General features: G+C 53.5%; 10 protein-coding genes across 10 annotated transcripts; 4 read left to right on the top strand and 6 right to left on the bottom strand.

Moving 5' to 3' along the window:
• Nucleotides 1-31: 31 nt before the first annotated feature.
• On the bottom strand, nt 32-955 carry CLUP02_03305 (ADP-ribosylation factor-like protein 1; the record flags this gene model as incomplete). The annotated part of the gene is made up of 5 exons (XM_049282329.1): nt 32-55; nt 145-468; nt 581-664; nt 756-794; nt 881-955. The coding sequence occupies 5 exons, from the start codon at nt 953-955 to the stop codon at nt 32-34; spliced, it is 546 nt and encodes a 181-aa protein (XP_049139472.1).
• Nucleotides 956-2,181: 1,226 nt separating this feature from the next.
• CLUP02_03304 (ribosomal L39 protein) lies at nt 2,182-2,772 on the top strand (the record flags this gene model as incomplete). The annotated part of the gene is made up of 3 exons (XM_049282328.1): nt 2,182-2,216; nt 2,305-2,506; nt 2,569-2,772. 3 exons carry the CDS (start codon nt 2,182-2,184, stop codon nt 2,770-2,772), a joined length of 441 nt encoding a protein of 146 aa, XP_049139471.1.
• A 179-nt stretch (nt 2,773-2,951) lies between these two features.
• CLUP02_03303 (uncharacterized protein) lies at nt 2,952-3,496 on the bottom strand (the record flags this gene model as incomplete). The annotated part of the gene is made up of 4 exons (XM_049282327.1): nt 2,952-2,967; nt 3,039-3,149; nt 3,222-3,240; nt 3,319-3,496. 4 exons carry the CDS (start codon nt 3,494-3,496, stop codon nt 2,952-2,954), a joined length of 324 nt encoding a protein of 107 aa, XP_049139470.1.
• A 254-nt stretch (nt 3,497-3,750) lies between these two features.
• CLUP02_03302 (Skp1 family protein) lies at nt 3,751-5,045 on the bottom strand (the record flags this gene model as incomplete). The annotated part of the gene is made up of 5 exons (XM_049282326.1): nt 3,751-3,927; nt 3,981-4,151; nt 4,215-4,312; nt 4,383-4,470; nt 4,986-5,045. The coding sequence occupies 5 exons, from the start codon at nt 5,043-5,045 to the stop codon at nt 3,751-3,753; spliced, it is 594 nt and encodes a 197-aa protein (XP_049139469.1).
• Nucleotides 5,046-6,255: 1,210 nt separating this feature from the next.
• CLUP02_03301 (uncharacterized protein) lies at nt 6,256-7,896 on the bottom strand (the record flags this gene model as incomplete). The annotated part of the gene is made up of 5 exons (XM_049282325.1): nt 6,256-6,374; nt 6,475-6,641; nt 6,729-7,096; nt 7,176-7,623; nt 7,682-7,896. The coding sequence occupies 5 exons, from the start codon at nt 7,894-7,896 to the stop codon at nt 6,256-6,258; spliced, it is 1,317 nt and encodes a 438-aa protein (XP_049139468.1).
• Nucleotides 7,897-8,059: 163 nt separating this feature from the next.
• Nucleotides 8,060-8,708, top strand: CLUP02_03300 (uncharacterized protein; the record flags this gene model as incomplete). Its single annotated transcript, XM_049282324.1, has 5 exons — nt 8,060-8,090; nt 8,146-8,224; nt 8,279-8,402; nt 8,454-8,518; nt 8,576-8,708. The coding sequence occupies 5 exons, from the start codon at nt 8,060-8,062 to the stop codon at nt 8,706-8,708; spliced, it is 432 nt and encodes a 143-aa protein (XP_049139467.1).
• Nucleotides 8,709-9,125: 417 nt separating this feature from the next.
• Nucleotides 9,126-10,955, top strand: CLUP02_03299 (GPI mannosyltransferase 4; the record flags this gene model as incomplete). The annotated part of the gene is made up of 4 exons (XM_049282323.1): nt 9,126-9,234; nt 9,393-9,778; nt 9,845-9,972; nt 10,028-10,955. 4 exons carry the CDS (start codon nt 9,126-9,128, stop codon nt 10,953-10,955), a joined length of 1,551 nt encoding a protein of 516 aa, XP_049139466.1.
• Nucleotides 10,956-11,054: 99 nt separating this feature from the next.
• CLUP02_03298 (uncharacterized protein) lies at nt 11,055-12,788 on the bottom strand (the record flags this gene model as incomplete). Its single annotated transcript, XM_049282322.1, has 5 exons — nt 11,055-11,414; nt 11,476-11,815; nt 11,953-12,582; nt 12,662-12,714; nt 12,768-12,788. 5 exons carry the CDS (start codon nt 12,786-12,788, stop codon nt 11,055-11,057), a joined length of 1,404 nt encoding a protein of 467 aa, XP_049139465.1.
• Nucleotides 12,789-15,619: 2,831 nt separating this feature from the next.
• Nucleotides 15,620-16,414, top strand: CLUP02_03297 (uncharacterized protein; the record flags this gene model as incomplete). The annotated part of the gene is made up of 1 exon (XM_049282321.1): nt 15,620-16,414. One exon carries the CDS (start codon nt 15,620-15,622, stop codon nt 16,412-16,414), a length of 795 nt encoding a protein of 264 aa, XP_049139464.1.
• Nucleotides 16,415-17,289: 875 nt separating this feature from the next.
• Nucleotides 17,290-18,119, bottom strand: CLUP02_03296 (uncharacterized protein; the record flags this gene model as incomplete). Its single annotated transcript, XM_049282320.1, has 3 exons — nt 17,290-17,487; nt 17,554-18,031; nt 18,088-18,119. The coding sequence occupies 3 exons, from the start codon at nt 18,117-18,119 to the stop codon at nt 17,290-17,292; spliced, it is 708 nt and encodes a 235-aa protein (XP_049139463.1).
• Between the last annotated feature and the right edge of the window lie 702 nt (nt 18,120-18,821).

Below are 18,821 nucleotides of genomic sequence, written 5' to 3'. Positions count from 1 at the left end.
ATAAGGGTCAGCGAAGCCATAGGCTCCGTATTTATGACTCCTGGTTGACGGTTTGCTAGTAGAAGAGGTCAGCATTCGTGTCCCAACTCCAAGTTTCTCCCCAAATGGATCTCAGGGAGTAGATCTGGTAGGGTATGCACGTACGACAAGCCAGTCCATGCCCTCCGTGACACCGCTGCCGTCGACCGCGGAGCAGGCCATGATGCTCCAGTTCCGATCGCGCAGCTCGCCCAGGCGCAGCGCCTCCGAAATCTCGCCCGCGCCCTTGGCGCCGGGCTGGTCCTGCTTGTTGGCAAAGACGAGGAGCGAAGCGTCCTTGAGCTCCTCCTCGTTGAGCATGGCGCCCAGCTCCTCGGCCGCGGTCTGCAGACGCTCGATATCGGTCGAGTCGACGACGAAGATGACGGCCGCCGTGTTGGCGTAGTAACACCGCCAGTAGGGACGAATGCTGGTTTGACCACCTAGATCCTATAGTCGTGGTCGCGCATGGCTGCTGTCAGTCTCTTTCTCTCTCTTCTTCTGTCTCTCTCGCTTGCGTGTGGTGTTGCAGAGAAGGGTGCATCGGAGAATGGCGGCATACCCAAACGTTGAAATTGAGGTTTTTGTATGTGACGGACTCGACGTTGAATCCTATCGTCGGGATCGTGGTGACAACCTCACCGATCTGGAAAGTTCAGAAGAAGGTTAGTCCAAGGTACTTTACGAGATGCACACCTTAAGTGACGGCGGAGAGGGAAGTCTGCCGCAGAACTCACCTTCAGTCTGTACAAAAGTGTCGTCTTGCCAGCGTTATCCTGTAGAACACGGTGGTTTGTCAGCCTTGCGTCTCCACGTTTCGGACGCATCACGGGCGGAAAGCTGAGCGGGAGGATATGCGTACCAGTCCCAAGATCAGGATGCGAATCTCCTTCTTCGACCACACGAGGCCCGACAGCCATGACATGCTTGCGCCCATTTTGAAAGATGGGTTTGTTGATTCTCGACAGGAACTCGGTGTGGGATGAGGTGTGGTCGTGGTGTAGACTCGGAGCTTTCGTAGGGATGCAAAAGGCCGTGTGCGGGTTCGGGGGTTGAGTTGCGACTTGTGTTCTGTCACAATATATGCGGTTGGCCTCGGGACAGGATGGTCGCGGAGGTTTAAGGTAGGTAAGGTAAGGCTGGTGGTGGTAGCAAAAGGTGGCTTGTTTCCCAAGGGGCGAGCAGCAGCAGCAGCGAAAGTAGAATGACGAAAGCTGACCAAAGAAAAGCTCCGCCCGCTTTGCTGGAATTATGTACAAACGCAGGGCCTTTACCCGTTGGTGAAGAATAGGAGAGCACGAAAGGGGTGTGAGAGAAAAGGGCGACAAATGTTCCGTGGCGTTCAGGGGCAAAAAATAAGAAGAAGTATCTAGCCTCTCCCCTTCTTCACTGTTTCCAAGAGTTTGGCTTAATTCGTCGTGGGCTTCGTTTCGTCGAGCTGTCTTTCTTGTCTTTACGAGTAGCAGACAAAGGGCCGTTGCAAAAGAATCTCGGATGGCTTGACTTCCCCCCCCCTAAGGCGTACCAGTAAAGGTAAGGTAGCGGAACGGGTCCCCCCTAATTGACAGTTTTTTAAGACATGCATGGATGGGAAACCTGGGCGTCCAAACGGGTCCGCGGGCTGCCAATGCTGGGATCGTCGGCCGCTCGAGCCTATCGGTATGTCAGGGATTATCACATAAGCAGACTCTGAACTCTGATGCCTGAGGCACTAGAGTCCATTGTCTTATCTAATCAGCACCTGACCGAAAAGAGAAGGAAAAAACCAAGCAGGAGCGAGCCACACAGCTGAGCCTCAAGAGGCGAGTGACCTTCTCATGCCTCCCCTCTCCCCCCACCAGGCTCCGAAAGCGTGACCGACTCCACCTTGTGCCCTGTCCACCAATCAAGGCGACTGCGGGCTCGCTAACCTAGTGCGCCTTGTGCACAAGAATTTCTCATTTCTAGTGGTGAGATCGATTCAACCCATCCCATCTGGAGAACAACTGCCACCCCAAAGGACTCGCACCAGTTTGATCAGCCAACAAGCCGTCAAAATGCCGGTACGTTGATAGCTTACGCCCTTTCGCTCGTCCTCTCGTTCAAACGGCCCTCTTCGACGCGATGGTGATGTTTCCCCTCGACCGAATTTACCGACATATTGCGTCCACGCGATACGACAAAATGCGTCACCTGTGGACGGAGTTCACGATGGAGGAGTGAGGGGCAAACATCATCAACACAATCGAGGAAGGCGAACGAGAGGAAGACGAGGAAATCCAATAAAACAAGCAGAATGCTGACAAGATCCCCCGCGATACAGAGCCACAAGTCTTTCCGCACGAAGCAGAAGCTCGCCAAGGCGCAGAAGCAGAACCGCCCCATTCCCCAATGGATTCGCCTTCGCACCGGTAACACTATTCGGTACGATACACCCTCCCTCTGTTTCTCCCAGGAAGCCTCTCCTCTTTTTTGTCTCGATCTCGAAACGGATCAAAACGCGAAGGGAGTCTTTCACATGGCAGAAAACCCACTCCACCAAACATCACAAAACTAACATCTCCATCACAGCTACAACGCGAAGCGTCGTCACTGGCGCAAGACCCGCCTCGGCATCTAAACGCCTCGCCTCCTTCTCTCTTCAAGAAAATCCCTTACCCTATCCTGCGGGACTTCCATATCAAAACCATGGATACCGCCGACCGAACGACGACGCCGCGCTCGACTTGGGGGAAGCAAACCTTTCACATGAAATGGGGAGGGTTTCAACTCTGATGGACTCAAATACCCACTGGCTCGAGTCCTGAATTCGTGGGGGAAGTCTTTTTTGACAAACAGGAATGGAGGGGAAACAAAATGGATGCCCGGTTCGGCTAGACTCTACGTATTGCATGTTACGGTCATAGGGAAAGGAAATGCAAAATTTGCCTCTGAAGAGATGAGGCCCCCACGATTCACCATTCTCGTTCGCTCAGTACATGTTGTGATGCGACACCTCGAAGGACCGCGATGCATATCGAGGAGTACCTCCTCGCCCTCACCGGCAGGTACTGATTCCGAGCCTCCATTTGTGGTCTCCAATCAGGGCATCGCGATGCCTTCCCTGGTTTTGAGAAGCCACTGGCAGCATCTCAAGCTCGAGCAGGTCTACCCTAGCACACCATAGTCACGTTGGTTCCCGAGTTATTCACGGCCATCTGACTTCCCAGTTTCCAATGACTCACTGTTGACGAATCACGAGCCCTTGTCGATGGTATGGCGAGCCAAGTGAGGTTTGGTCGTCAGCCTTGCTGTGTCATATTCGAAAGTAAGTAAAGTCACCTCCGCCCAGGGCACATACAGGCAGCCGACCTCGATATCTGATTTGGTCGCAACCTCCAAAGGATCTTATGGACAAACGCAACAATATCACCGACCACCAAGTCAATACTTTAGACGCGAAATCAAACTTCTTTGCCTTGCTATGAATTTGTAGCAAAATCAACTGGGACGCACGCATAACTGCTGCGCATGGGATGGATGACCTTGTGTTAAGCGCCTTTCATCAACCAAGCGTCCCGTTCCATACGGGACGTGAATTCCTGACCTGTGGAGCAACCCGCAAACTTTCCAGGGTAACCGAAAAACGAATCAATGAGCGATCGTCAAAACGCCGGAGTACGATGCATCACACATTAGGTGCGCAGAGAAATGTCCGAAGAGTAGTTTAACCCAGACTCCGGCTCTTTTCCACCAATCCATTTGTCGTGATATTTAACGGTCCTCGGCCCACTCATTCTCGCGGCGGATCTGCTCCTCCTCTTCGGGGGTGAAGTCGTTGGTAATGTTGAAGGTCTTGCGGATCTCCTCGGGCGACTTGCCCTTGATCATGTTGGCAACGGTCTTGCAGCCGACGTCGAGGAGAGGCTTGATATCCAGGTAGTTGGAAGCCTGTCGTAATATTAGCTTAATGCAAGAACATGTGACAGTAACGGGTAACATACGAGGATGATCTCGAAGAGCATCTCCTGGTCGACCTGCATGAACTTCTGGTCCCACTCCTCGATCTCGGTGGTCTTCTTGCGAGCATCGTTCTCGTCATCGGCGGTCTGAACGGGATCGGCGCGGTGGTGGTCACACCACTCGATGACCTTGCGAAGGACCGCCTCGTTGACCTGGGAGGAAATGTCAGCGCTTGTCGATCATTCGGTCGAGAGGCGAGAGGCGGCGACACATACGTTAGGAATGGGAATGGGGTTCTCCTGGCTGATGGCATCATCACCAACATCCTCGAGCATGTTCTTGATGAGCATGGAGCGCTCAGCGACAACGCGATCTAGACAAGATGCGTTAGCAAGGGTCTGGTCAAGACCGAGCTCGCGGGCGGAAGGAGGGGTCTGACGTACCAACGGGGATCGTGATGTTATCGTTGGACTGAACCCAGATCTTGGCGTCTTTCTTCTCGGCGGCCATTTTGTCTAGTAATTTGGGTAACTGCGATGTAGAATATCTTGGAGCGGTCAGCTTGGAGTTGGTAGACGGCGATGGTTGACTGGTGATGATTGATCGAAGTATTGAAGTTGTTTCTGGAGGATGGTGGGGGAAACTAGAAGTCGACCGGCGGGGAAGGAAGCAGCGGGAGCCGGGACTATATAGGCCTTACGTTTATGATTCGGAGATAGAATGAGAAGGTGAAGATTTTGTATGCGACCGGCGACAGTTGTTTGATTGGAGAGAGGCGAACAAACGAAGTAGTGAATAAGTGATCGGAGATGGCTTTTGTTGCGTCAGACGTTAGGTTGGACGGTTTTGAGGGTCGGGGCGGCCAGGCTGTTGGTTGTGGAGAAGTGGGAAGGCAGAGAGCGTCGCTACCCATAGAAGTTGAGGGAGCAGCAGGCAGAGGTGAGGGCGGCAGGTGCTTTCATTGGTTCAAGGCGGCGGGACCTGTTTGTACTCCTGGGTCTCTACATCTGTTGCCTGGAGAACTCTATATGGCTCGAGGTACCTACCCTTTGGTGCCTTTCAGAAGGCCTCAATGGAGTCGGTGGACCCGCAAAGGCACAGCACATCAATGGACATGACTTGGAAATGAACAATCCCCTCTCGTCCAACCTGAAAGACAGCAAGAGAAAAGAAAGTGTCACGCAAGAAGAGCCTGAGGCAGAAGCTTCCTGGCGGTGTTGAATTCCATTACCTTGCTGAAAACAGTCTCGGTGACTCTTCGCCGAATGCAACTCACTTTTGTGCGCAAGAGCAAGGACGGAGGCACAGATGGCCCCCTTATGTAATCCTAGCCAAAGAGATGTTGTAAGCTTGAACAGATATTATCCCTTCACTCTTTCTCCCTGGCATGATGTACGAGGGATTCTCATTGCTGCTTGCAAAGACTCAAAAATGGCATCAGCAGCAAGAGTTCAGAAGTTATACCATATTATTCCTTGTTGCAGATTGTGCTGCTACCTAGGTACCTATCCTCCTCGTTGGCTCCAGGCAAATTCCGAGGTAGCCTGAAGGACTCCGATCAAGCTGATTCACTACAACCCAGGCACCTTAGGTAAGCTTCAGCCTGTGCCTTATCTTCTAGAGGGCCTAGGCACCCCCGGAGGTGATGCCCATTGACGAGTTTTAACAAAGGCATTGCTTCAAATGGGAAGTCAGATTCCCTCTAGAGAAAGGAAAAAGGGAAGCTCGATATTGCTGGACTTAAGGTAGCAACTTTCCTGTTCCCTCGGGCTTTTACCCTAACCTAGTAACTTTGCCTGTGCGTTCAAGGTACCTTGTGTAGACGAAGCTCAACATAAGATTTGGAGCCAGCCTGGATGCCGTACTTTGACGCTGGTCAAAAGAGATGAGCTTGGGAGGTAGCCTGTGATTTCCTTGGAGACAACTTAGAATAGAAGAAAATGGCGGGAAACATCCGGAGCGAGGGCGGGCCTGCTAGATCTATATGTTATCCCATGACCTCTGAGGTGATACCTGCTGAGAGGGTCTCGTGATTAAGGAAGCTAGATTCGGCCAAGCATCGTTCTTCTCTCCCACTCTGCCACACTTAGAGAGAGGGAAACCAGTAAAGTCCAAATCTCTGGCTCGCGAATTACCGAGTTATAAGTTCAGAGATCACAGGATTCGGACTTTGGTGCAATGCGACCTGATACAGACTTCTTGCAGTAGACTGCAGTTGCTTGGCATCTCTCCGCAAGCGACAAACCAGTTTTCGGAGCCGGACAGACGATTAATGCCGGCATACCTTACTCGGACCAGAACCTCGTCGCCGCTAGCCTAAAGGCCGGCCGAGGAGACCGGCAAGGCAGAACCGGGGGCGGTGGAGACGGCCGGTAAGGTAACGCCAAGGTCTATTCCTGTGAGTGCCGTATCTGCGGAGACGAGCACTGCCTCCTCTTGCCAATGGTTGCATCGTGAATAAAATGCTTCTCAGCGGATGGCCTTAAGTCCAAAACGCTCCCGGGTCGATGCTTGCTAATGGCGTCTGGTGCCTACCTTGCTTGTGATGTTCCTTGTTTCTCTGTCTCGGTTCATGGAGTGAGCGACTAGGTTTGCCTTCACTGCTGGGTGACCAGAATGGCATCAACTGAAGGTAGACGAAAAATGTCGTGGATAAGCTCTCGTACCAAGCTCTCGTACCGAAGGAAATGTCCGACAAGAATCTGGAGCTGGCCAAGGTGTGGACACGGAAAGACAGGGCCGACGGCGAAAGCGAGCTGCAAGCACTTTAGGGAGCCTGTCTTCTCCACGGATCTGAACCCCCGCGACGCGCGAGCAGGGCAACGCCAATCTGATGGTGCGAGACACTGGAGATGGCGGCATATGGTCTAACATTTCTAGTCCTCTGATTGTGCAGAGGAGTGTACTGCTTCAGGATACAGATGGCACTCTGTAAGTTATCTTGCTTGCTCATGTACGTGAGGACCCAATCTCTCGGAACAGGGCAAAGCGTGGAATGCATCAATGGTGACTGGGCCGGTTTCATGGGGACGCGCCAGTGGGAGTGGGCGGCGCGCCTGCGTCCGTGAAATTTAATGATTCGCAATTCATAGCGCCGGATGTTGATGGGGCCTGCGATCCCGAAGCTTCCGTCGGCGGACCATAGGGGCGAACGCGACTACGACCGCGGATGCGCAGATGGCGTCCCGGGATTGGCATTATTACGTTCGTCTGATATCAATATCGGCCTTTTTCACCAGACGAACGGACAGAGCGTTAGGGACGGGTGGCATGGCTTTGTTTGATGCGACTCCCAGAGATATGTTGTAGACAAGTATCCGGTCACCAACTGGCAAAAAGTCAAAAGTTAGCAAGTTGTTGACAGGCAGCCCCCATGCTGGGCGGATGGGAAATGATGCATAATGATAGCAAGATATGATGGAAAGACGTGGTTCGAGAAACCTGCTGACTGGGTTGGTATTATTTGGTTGGCTGTCCGGGGAAAGGGGGTGGTGTCCCCCTGGCGAGGGTTTGGAGTGGTGGACGAAGAGGACGGAAGAATTAGAAGCTTTGGATGGGGCCACCTCGCTCACAATACACGTACTGACTGGACACTTTCTGTGTGTGGTGATGGCCCTATGAGCCACGCTGGCAGTGGCATGCACCCTCTCAGTCAGTCCCAGGTGCTGGTCGGTGGCAGTCTGCCTTGCCCGTTTTAGGGGTTAGCGCCCCCAACTGAAGGTCCTAGCGAGAAGAGCTTGACAGGGAACAGGGGGCCGTTGCAGCGGACTCGGGAGCGCACACTCTCCAAAAGTCGGGCTCGGTTTTCTTTTCCTTTGATTTCTGCCAGCCAGCAACCACATCGCGGACTCGTGCGTGACGCTTCGCTTCACCGTGGAACCGTGGAACGGGAGGGTTGTGCGTGTTAGGAGCTGGGTTGGCGATCCCTGTGCCTGAAGTGTGCCGTGGAATAAGCATTCTGTTCTCCCAGACGTGGCAGGAAGGTACCTCCTTATTCGTACGGATACCGGTACCTGCCTTACACCGGGTAAGAAGGTACGAATACATACAGTCGGGAAAAGGGAAGGAACAAACACACGACGGGAGCTGCCAGTTGCAACTGCCCACAACCTGGGAGGAAATGACAATCGCCCACCCGCCTTACCTCCCTGGTCCTTAGACTCTCCCATCATTGGAGCTCCCAACCTTGACACCTCCCTCCTGCAGTCCTTTCATCCATCCATCCCTCCTCCTCTCCTCTCCCGTCACCTCACTTACCAAGTTACCAACTACCTACCATGCCTGGGTACCTAAGGTAGGTAGGTACGTAGCACTCAGCAGACCTCACTCCGTGAAATAGTCACACCCTGAGCTCACATCTCATCTCACCTGGCTCCTCTGGTGGGAACTTGCAAAGGCAAGAAATCAAACAACAAATGCCCCAAGCACCAAACAGAAGCAAGAGCAGCCTCAGCAGGGGCCATGTGCCCGCTAAAGTAGTCTCAGAGATTGCGGATACACCCTCATATGGATAGTTCTGGGCCTATTGCTCGGGAACTGCTCCTTACGCTGCTTACAAAATACACGTACCGACCAGGTTGTAAGAGCAAGGTTATCTCTTCTCCCTTCTCCATAACCCTGCAAAGTCCCCTCCAAGGTCCAAAAGAGCTGCGGTGCGGGTGCGGGTGCGCTTGCGGGCTGACAGAGCGTGGGAGCGACACTCAGTCACTTTCTCGACCCGAGTCCGCGCAAAAAATATCCTGACCATCACCCTACCTGACCTTACCTGACCTTGGACTTATTTACCTGGCCTTGCCTTGCTTTAGTCGCACCTCGACCTGCGCACCTCTTTTCTTTTCCCTTTGCTTCTCTCCCACCACCCTCACCGGGCCTCACCTTGCAAATGATAATATTTTCCCTTCTCTGTGACCATCCTTCTTCTTGCCATTACCTTACTTTAACCCCCACCTCTCCCTCCTTGACCTCTGCTGCGCCTGGCAAACCATCGCATACCTGGCTCCTGTAGATGCGCCTCTCCTCCTGATGATGCGACGTTGCGACATACCCTCCTTTTCGCAACGAACCTCCCGCCGGCCTGGCTCCGCCTAATACTCGACACCTGGCTACTTTCAGCCTTCGATCACGAACCGATGCCCGAGCTACGCGCAGTAACTACTACCAGATAATAATCGAGAGCACCTGGAGTCATGTGGCGGAGAGCGTACCTGTTTCTGGTGCTGGTCAGGCTGTGGTTCGCCCTGTCGCCCAGCTACCTGCACCCCGACGAGAATTTCCAGGGCCCAGAGGTCATCGCAGGTACGTTTAGCTTTTTTTTGCAGCTGCTGCATCCCGTTGCCTGGGTAGAGCGTGCCCAGCTCTCGGTTTGGCGCCATGGAGCTTCCTCCATCATAGCTCGGATCGAGTTTAGGCGCTCGTTCTCGTTCAACAGGACCTAAACTAACGGCGTGGCGCAGGCCAAATCTTTAGTTACCCGGTACGGCACACATGGGAATTCACGAATGAGCACCCGATACGAAGCGTCTTCCCCTTATGGCCCGTCTACGGCCTGCCCATGATGTTGCTGAGATGGCTGTGGATCGGTAACGGCAAGGACGGCGAGATCCCCCCAATCGCAGTCTTTTGGACCCTTCGCGTCCTCATGTTCGTCACCAGCTTCGTGCTGGAGGATTGGGCCATTCATGAGCTCATCAGCTCTCCACGACACCGTCGCGTTGCTGTGCTCCTGGTCGCCTCGTCCTATGTCACATGGACGTACCAGACGCACACATTCTCCAACTCGGTGGAGTGTCTCGTTGTTGCTTGGTGCTTGGTCTTGATTCAGCGCATTGTCGAGAGCCCGGTAAGGACCCCCTTGGCACGATTTTGTGGGCACCAACATGTGAAAGCTAACTAACGATTGTGACAGCAACAATCATCGCTTCTTGCTTCTACGATTCTCGGCATAGTGGCCGTCTTTGGATTGTTTAATAGAATTACTTTCCCGGCGTTCTTGTTGATTCCGGGACTTCGCTTGATACCCCATTTTCTCAATAGGTACGTCCGCCTAGGCACCATGACATCAGGGGACCGCCCACTAACAACCCACCAGACCCATGTCCTTCGCCGTGATAGTGTTGGCAGCTTTTACAACTACCTTGGTCGCCATCACCCTGGATACGGCATTCTACCTCCCTGAACCCATCAAGTGGGCAGACCTCATCTCACGGCCAGTCATCACGCCACTCAACAACCTCATGTACAACATCGACACAGACAACCTTGCGCAGCATGGGTTGCACCCCTGGTACCAGCACCTACTGGTCAACATTCCCATGCTGATCGGCCCAGCTGCGATGTTGCTCTTCACTCAGCCATACCTCTCATTACGACTCTACTCGGCCATCTCTGGTGTCTTTGTGCTGTCTATCTTCCAGCACCAGGAAGCACGATTCCTGCTGCCCACCGTCCCGCTCATCCTCTCATCAGTGCACCTTCCGAAGAATCGGACTGTCGTTCGCGTGTGGATCGGGGTGTGGCTTGCTTTCAACTTGATCTTTGGCATTCTCATGGGTGTCTACCATCAAGGCGGTATCGTGCCGGGCCAGGTATTCCTGAGCAAGCAGCCAGACGCGACGCAGGCCGTCTGGTGGAAGACCTATACGCCACCCATTTGGCTTCTTAACGGCAAGAATGAGGTCCTCACGACACGCGACGTGATGGGTATGAAGGGCGACACGCTCCTCGAGGAGCTGACCAAGTTGGCTACCTGCGACACGCCGGCGGATCGACGCAACTCGGAGTATTTGAAGGAGAAGAACGGGACATATCTGATCGCACCAGCATCAGCGACGTGGATAGACCCCTACCTTCCCAACAAGGGACTGAAAGGCCTACGATTCCGCGAGGTATGGCGTTACAGGCAACACTTGAACTTAGACGACCTCGACTTTGGTGACGACGGCATCTGGAATACCCTGACGAGGGTGATTGGCAGACGTGGCCTCGTCGCCTGGCGTGTGACGAAGAGTTGCAAGTGAGGGCGGGTTGTGGAGGAGACTCAAAAACAATGAATGAAAAGATTTGAACGTTTGATGATTGAAAAGCATTCGATCCTTCGAAAGCAAATGGTATCGTGACTATGTGATGTGGTCCTTTCTTTGTCCCTGTTTGTGACTAACACCCATAAATATCTCGAGCGCCGTACCGATGGCGCCAATTTTGATTTCATTACACAAGGCCTCTTTTTTCTTGTGAGACCCTTTACATTCGTTACGGAGCTCCCCCAGTTCCGATTCCATCCCATCATTTGTCTGCGAACAGCCTACAGCGCATACCAAGCGCTTCGTTAGACGCCAGACCTCGTCGAGTTCGCCGGCATTCATCCAGGAATATGCCGGGGGACCACCTGGCCCACATGGATCCGTTTGTGTCGTCTTTTGAGAAGGGTTAGGCACGATGGCGATGTGCCGTAACCCCCTAATATCATCGAGACGCAGCTAGACGGACGAGAACAAGTGGACCAAACTCCTTGCCGAGCGATAGTCCTCATGCCGTCACGCTCGTCTTATTCACATCCACAGCGAAATACCAATTCCCCGAGACGTTCATCGTCCCCAGCTTGCTCTTCATCCAGCAGACGTGGTTGCCGTAGTAATCGCCCCACCCGGCCCCGACGCAGTCGTCGCCCTTTGACGCGCAGAGGTCGATGCAGGCGGCCATGGTGGTTGCGTTCTCCGAGGTGAGGTCGGTGGCGCCGTCGGCCGAGTTGAAGTCGTGGCCGCATATCATGCGGAATGTGCGTTTGGGGGCGTCGGGGGAGCTGTAGGTTACGTTGTCTGCGGCGGGACAGGTGATTGTTGCGTTTGCGGTTGACGTTGCTGGTGTTGTTGTTGAGTTGCTGGTTTGGGGTGTTAGTTTGGTGAGACTTTTGGGTACGTGGTTTTTGTTTGAGTGATATGGGATGAAATGGCAAAAGGGGGGGGGGGATGAGATGAAAAGGGGATGATTTGTGAAGAGACAAAAGTGTGAACGTACCCTGACGAAGACTTGTTCTCGCTCTTCTTCATCGCCAACCCTACCCCAAGACCGACGGCGATGGCGGCCACGACGAGGACGATAGCGACCCCCATGACGACGTAGCACACCTTCCTACGCATCCCACATACTGTGGCCTTCTTGCCCTTCCCGGAGCCATCCCCGTCGAGAGATCCGGAGCCGTACCCCGGCGACCCGGGCGGCGGCTTGTGATACCCAGGCGGATGCTGCTGGCCCGCGGCAGCATAGTAATACGGCGCGGCGGAGGCGACGGACGGCGAGGACGAAACCTCGAGGTTGGGGTTCTGCTTGTGGTAGTGGTGCCACGATAACGGGTCGTCCGCGACCTCGGGGAAGGTTGTGGTCTTGGCTTCCGAGTGGTTGTATGGGGAGACCTCGGGCAGGTGGATGTCGTTGTTTGTGCGGTTCCAGGCGTTTGGCTCGGCTACTTCGAGGCCGGATTCGTAGACCTGCTGGTTCTGGTACTGTGGGTTTGACGTTGCGGCGGGTGATGAGGTTGCGGTTGTGTTTGTGTTGTTTGTTGGGGCCGTCATTTTGAGAAACTTCTCGGATGCCCTTGGCCTTGGGCCCTCCATGGCCGATCTCCCCTTCTCCTCGAGAGAGAGGAGACTATTATGTGGGTTTTTGTTGTTCTGTGTCCCTCAGACTCTCTCTGTCTCCTCTTAGCTCCGTCCAGGCTCCAGCTTACTGCGCCTCCTTCTGCGTGTGAGATTCCCTCGCTCTTTTTTGCAAAATGTCTGCCTGAATCCCTCAGTCCGAGAGGTGCGTTCTCTTGGACGTCAAAGTGAAGGAACTTGGATGAAACAAAACCCCATAGCTTGTTGTAAGTGATGTGCGTTCGCCAAGAGATATTCCCGTACGATGCGAATAGGTTAGAACCCCCCTTTTGTTTGCGGAGAAGACAACCGAGTCCAGCCAGGTGCGTGAGCCAGGGTATGTATTGTAGGACGGAAGTGTGGAAAGAAAGCGAAGAATGGAGATGGGAAAATAAGCAGGAAGAGCGAAAGGGGAGAAGCGTGAAGGGAAGAACGGGAGAGGGCTGCCGGCATACAAATTAAAACCCCAGGAGGAGGGCCAGAACAATGGAGGTAAGCACTGTAAGCAAGACCAAAAAAAGCAAAAAACGGGCTGGCGAGGAACTAACTACCTTACAGGCTATGGTCCACAGTCCCGCTACTGGACTGAATCCCCCCCCCTGCCCGGGGAGCAAGCTTATAGTTTAATACGACGAGTTTGGCGCGGTTTCTCTCTCCTCTCAGCCCCGGTGGTTTGTGCCTTATTCGGAATAGCTTGGCAAATCGGCTGGCCTGCTTGCCGGTCCTCCTTGTATGTAGGTATCCGTTCGGGCTGAGGAGGGGTGGGATTTCTCATGCAGGCGGTGGGATGTGTGATCGATGAAGAACGGGGTATGATCTACGGTCGATACGCGCTGTACGGGTATCTTTGACGAGAGAGGAAGAATCAAGGCTGACCCTGATTCCTGACCCTCGAACGTGCAGTGAAGCTGAAAGTTTGTCACTTTCCCTCCCCCTCGGCGCTCAGTTCTCGCGTGTACTGTGTATGGCCTACTGCCGAGCTGGTGGGACGGGTAACTGAGTCGACCGAGTTGACCGGATCATGTCAGCGCGCGTGGGAAGGAGTTTCGCGCTTGCTAGTCACCCACTTAGTTTCTCACTGTCTCACTTAGCACTTTCTTCGTGCTCATTTATTATTGCCTGCCGCTACGGTCAAACTGCTTTTTACCTTTTACCTCACAAGGCGTTTCCTCGCCCACGGGCCTCCCCTTTTTTCAGCCCCGTTCGTCAGCCACCAACAACGGGCCTAACGACTCCCGGGAAAGCGCGCGTTGAGCGTGGAGAGACAGAGCCAACAACAGGGCACACAGGGCTACCAGCGCGGGGGAAGAAGGAAGCTTGGCAGGCGTTTGGAGGTTCGTTCGAGAAGAGACGCCCTTCCTTTCGATGAGGTCCCCTTATCTTTCAGGACAGGACGAAGCAGAAGACGAAGGCATAATAGTCGTCCCCGAATCCCCGTCTTTGGACGTATCGATCCTCCAGCGCTCCGCGTCTCATTTGCGGCAAGATTTGAAGGCTCGTGGGCAGCGTAACGTCGTCTCGACGGTGGGGAACTGTTGCATTGCAGACAAAGTGGTTTTGAAGAGAAAAGGCTGGGCCAAATCATGTCGCAGAAAAAACGTATGAAATGTTATAGCAAGAGAAAAAGACGATCCTACGTGCCTCCCAACCCTCTCAAATGTGCATTATCCAAGGGAATTTCTTCATGGAAGCGAGCCAGCCAATTGGACGTCTCGACTGTGCTAGTTATACGGGCGAGAGTGCGATGCGGTTGGCTTGGCGAGCGAGCTTGAACTTTTGGGCGAGGAACCTCCCCCTGTAAGTTGCAGGTCAGCGTTCCATCGCAGGGGGTTTGATGGAGGGGAGAGAGTCTGGAAGAGGGCGAAAGGCGAGATGGGTCGGGAGTTCTGGACCCTCTCTCTTCTCGTAGCGCTCGATTCGGTCAATTGTTCGAGCTTGATCGCCGGGCTGTGCCTCCCGTCCGCGTTTCCACCAGACTGGCTGCGGTACGGGATACAATGGGGGAGCTCAAATATCGCTCATGATGTAATATAGCCGGGGGTGGCGGGCTTCTCAAAGAATCCAGTTGGGGACCGCCCGTGGAATCTTGTAAACATGTTTGGGAGTTTTGATTCCTTGCGTTGTGATAAGCATCACAAGGCAGTTCCCGCAATATCGTCTCATTGACTGTCATCCATCCGAAATTTGTGCCTAGCGATGAGTAATAATTCGGGGTGAAGTAAAACTCAAGACGGGCTGATGAGATGAGCAAACGGTCTGTCAGCCCTTGCAAAGTTTATGTATAATGAAGGTAGATATGACCTTGGAACGTGTCAAGTCTCTCACTTACGCACCCTTGAGCTGGAAGAAGAAAAAAACATCAAGCACAACTACGCGGGCGGAGGTAGTGTGCAAAGGTTATGCTTCTTGTTCAGTATATTCGTACGTTCGGTCTTCTCTGCCACCAGCCAAAGAATGTCTTCAATTCACTCTCTTTGAAACACGTCGATCAAGTACTCATTGTACTCTTGCAGTCCGTCCAGAGCTGGAAGAAACGGTTTCGTGTATCTTGACAAGGATTGAAGATAAGACACCGTTCTTACAATTGTATCTGCACACAATGCAGCTGGTCTCACTCGGGTGGGTCCCCGAGTTAATGGTGTCCCTCGCCCAGACCCGGCGCCGCGATGGGGCCGTCGTATCGGTGTCGGCTCATCATGGGGCGAGGTCGAGCGCTTCCCAGGGCAGACATCCCGACGTGGAGATTCGGGCAATCAAAGTTCAAACACGGTGGTTGCGGCACGGAGCGTCGCCGAGAGCCAGATTCCGCGCCAACTCTATGTACTCGTGGATAAATACCACAGTCGGCGAGCTCTCATCCCACGCAACGCCCATCTCGAACTGCCCATGACCACGCCGCCCCCCTCCTTCCCCCCGCATTGCATCGACCTGGGCTACCCAACGTCCAACGACCACCTTGACTCTTCGTTTGGAAAAGTAATACGGACAGATCAGTCTGGCCAGTCAAACGTTTACCTTTCAGTTAAGTCTGACGACTAGTCAGACCAAGGATGGAGGAGCAACCACAAGCACAAGACCTCAGCGGGCTATCACCAAACTTCCGCAGCGCGTTGCAAGATCTCACCCACGAATGGGGCTTCGTCGTCGTCCGCACCGCTTACGCCGCCGATGATGACGAAGCGCAATGGGCCGTCGCGTTGGAGAAACTGCGAGCCTACGCCGCCCCGGCCGACGACCACCGCGCCGAGACGGCCCCGGATACCTTTGCACTGCCCGTCATAGCCAACTACAGCGTCTTGAGCGGCGCCGATTACGCCTCCGTGCGCAAAGCTTTCAATGGGTGGGTTGACAATTTCGTTCGCCGCAAGAGGTCGTCGAATGACGACGATGATGATAATGATGACGATGACGACGACGACGACGAGGATGAACAGTGGCCGTCCGACGTCCGCCGCGACGTCTTCATTGTCATCGACGAGCCAGCGCTCACTTCGCTTCTCAATGCGCCAGTCTTCACCTTCGGCAAGGCCCCAAACCTCGACCTGGAGCCATGGGTCGTCGCAGTCGACGCCAAGGACTCGGCGAGCGTGCCGTACGGTGGGGGAGGGCCGTACATGGGCTTCACGAGGTCTCGCGCCCGCGTTCTGGGCCAGCTGTGGGAGGACCTCGGCGCGCGGTCTTTGGCGCGATTGACTCCCGTTCGAGAGTACGACGGCCAGATCCCGCTCTATGACGGTTCTTCGCGGGGTAAGCTCGTCGATCCTGCTGGCGGGCTGGAGTGGCGGTTCAGGTTCCCACGGGGCACGCCGCGAGGAGCGTACGGCGCAAGGGCCATGGTGGAATGATTGAGCGAGCTGTGGGCAGAGCGGATGGTTCAGGGAGTTAAATTTTGTCACCAAGGGAAAGGGGGGGGGGGGGGGGGGGGCTGCTGAAGGCCGGATCAAGAGGCTTTGCGACGCAGAGACCGAAACCATCGTTGCGTTCATCATTCTCAATCTGTTAGATCATACGGAGATTGGCAATTGGTATGTTCCATCGGGATAGCGGGTACGGCTCAAGAGTGTCAAACTTCAGTCTTATTGGAGAAGTACGACGATAGTGGCCAGTGGAGCAACAGATCTTTGACGGCCAGTTGATCTGCCAAGCAGCTAGGCCATCTCACAGGTTTCTCCGCCATCTGACTATCCTTTCGGAAGCATACAACGACTATTTTGAGTTTGAGATACCGCCTTCGACCCTTCCGGGGCCCTTTCAAATTTGCTGTATTGAAGAGTATTGAAGCAACTACCGGCGCCTTAGCGGGCGATGACATGTGACTACAAGACATGCTTCCCTCGACTTCGAAAAGCCGCGTACTTTGGCAAGAAATAGTTGACATTGACGCTTCCGAGAGGAGGGACAGGATCCAGTGTTGGGAGAGTTCCTTGTCGTGTCCCACATGTCAACGCCATACATGATAAGTGTGCGAATTGGTCTGTAGACGATGAACGAGCAAAAAAGGACCTCAAAGGACAAGGTGTCAGCGGACATATGGACTCGGTGTTTCTTTCATCGAGCTCTAGTAGAACGGGGGCATGTGATTCCATTCTAAAAGCTGTAAATTCTGCCAAGTTATATAAAGGGGGAAAGAGCCCTCAACTCTTCAACTTCTCTAGCAGAGTCTGAGAGAGTCTCGGAGAGTGTAATTGCAAGCTGCCCTGCTCAATCATACCTCGCCCGTTCATCGACCTGGTCGCAAGAACAAGGTAAACATGGCCAAGAGAAAAACAGTTGGCATTCTCGCGTAGAATATGTCTACGATTAATGCGGTAACATGAGGGGTAATCTCACCCAAGCCCTTCTTTTCAAAGACCCTGGCCAGTCGCCAGGTCCAAGTAGCAGTGGTCAGGAGCAAATTGCCCCACAGCCATGGTCCTCCCTAGGTAATGAGAGGTCAGTCGTTTCCATTCAGATCTGGGATGGAGGAAGGAGAAAATGGTCTCACCACTGATTGGAATGGTAAACATAGCAGAAGCCCGACGAAGAAGAGCAGGATCTTGACCATGCCATCTGAAGCAAGGTCTTGCGATGCAGTGCGTACGTCTCCCGCTCCTGGCAGTCCCAAGACATGGTACTGCTTCATAATCGAGATTGATATTTGGATCCCGACGACTCCCAACGCCATCATCCAACCGAGGGCGTGAGAGCCTTGACGTAAGACGAACCAGAAGCTTCGTACTTGCTGCCTTTCTCCGGGCTGGCCCCAGAATAGAATGCCGAGTTCTCCAACAAGGAACAAACCGCCTGCATGTACCAGTGAGAGGAAGAATCCATCAATAGACTCGAGGTATCCATAGGCGTTATAGTATGGGTTTGGAACGTCACACTTCTGTCGAGCTATCCAAAGAATTGAGCAGGCCTTGCCGATGGACACTGCAAAATCGCTGAGAAACCCAGGATGTGAGCTTCCGATCCATGGCTTTCTATTTGGACACCCCAGCCGATGTTTGACATGGCAATGAAACTACCAATTACTCACATGACTAAAAGACGTTCGAGCGCCCAGAGCATTCGTCTTGCTTGTCTGATGTTCTTTTTCCTCTTCCCTATCTCCGCCCAAGAGATGTTGAATAGCTTGAAAGCGGAAACTGAGAGTAGAATGAAGTTCATTGTGATTGTCAAAAGTGAAATTCTTTGATAGTGATGCCATAGTTGGGAGTTCCCAGCAGCCAGCGAGGCAACTTTTCCGGCGGCGCATAGTAACCCTGCGTCGGCATCGGAGCTGATAGGCGGATACGACTTGTTCATGTTTACAGTCTCATGGGTCTTTCGTATGGTCTGCTCATTTCAATTGTCAAAAGAGAAGGTAATGCTCCTTAGGTAGTTGTATGCTCTGGCCCCTGCGGCCATTTACAAGGGTTTTGGCAGTTGACGTCACCTCGCAGTGCCAATGATGACTTGCATCCTGAAGCCTGCGAACAATGTCACTCTCGTAAAACCCAATCGTGGTTAAGCATGCAAAGTTCTGAGCGCTATTTTCGTGCCTGCGGGACGTGGCTCTTACTTATTGGGTGCGGCGTCTCGAGGACAGGACGAACTTGCCTCACGTGATGGCATAGACAGGAATGTCGTCAAAAAACCGTCCTGAACAAAACTGACCAAGCCTTTGTTTCAACCGAGCTTGGTCTTGGCGCTTTAGCCAAGTGACGCAGACATGCTTAACTACTTTATTAGCTAACCTCATAACGGACTATGAAGAAGGCCATTGGTTAG

The sequence above is a fragment of the Colletotrichum lupini genome, chromosome 2 (assembly GCF_023278565.1).
Source record: "Colletotrichum lupini chromosome 2, complete sequence".
Classification (NCBI taxonomy): Eukaryota; Fungi; Ascomycota; class Sordariomycetes; order Glomerellales; family Glomerellaceae; genus Colletotrichum; species Colletotrichum lupini.
The sequence above is the reverse complement of the archived record's forward strand: the minus strand, read 5'-3'. Positions and strand labels throughout refer to the sequence as shown.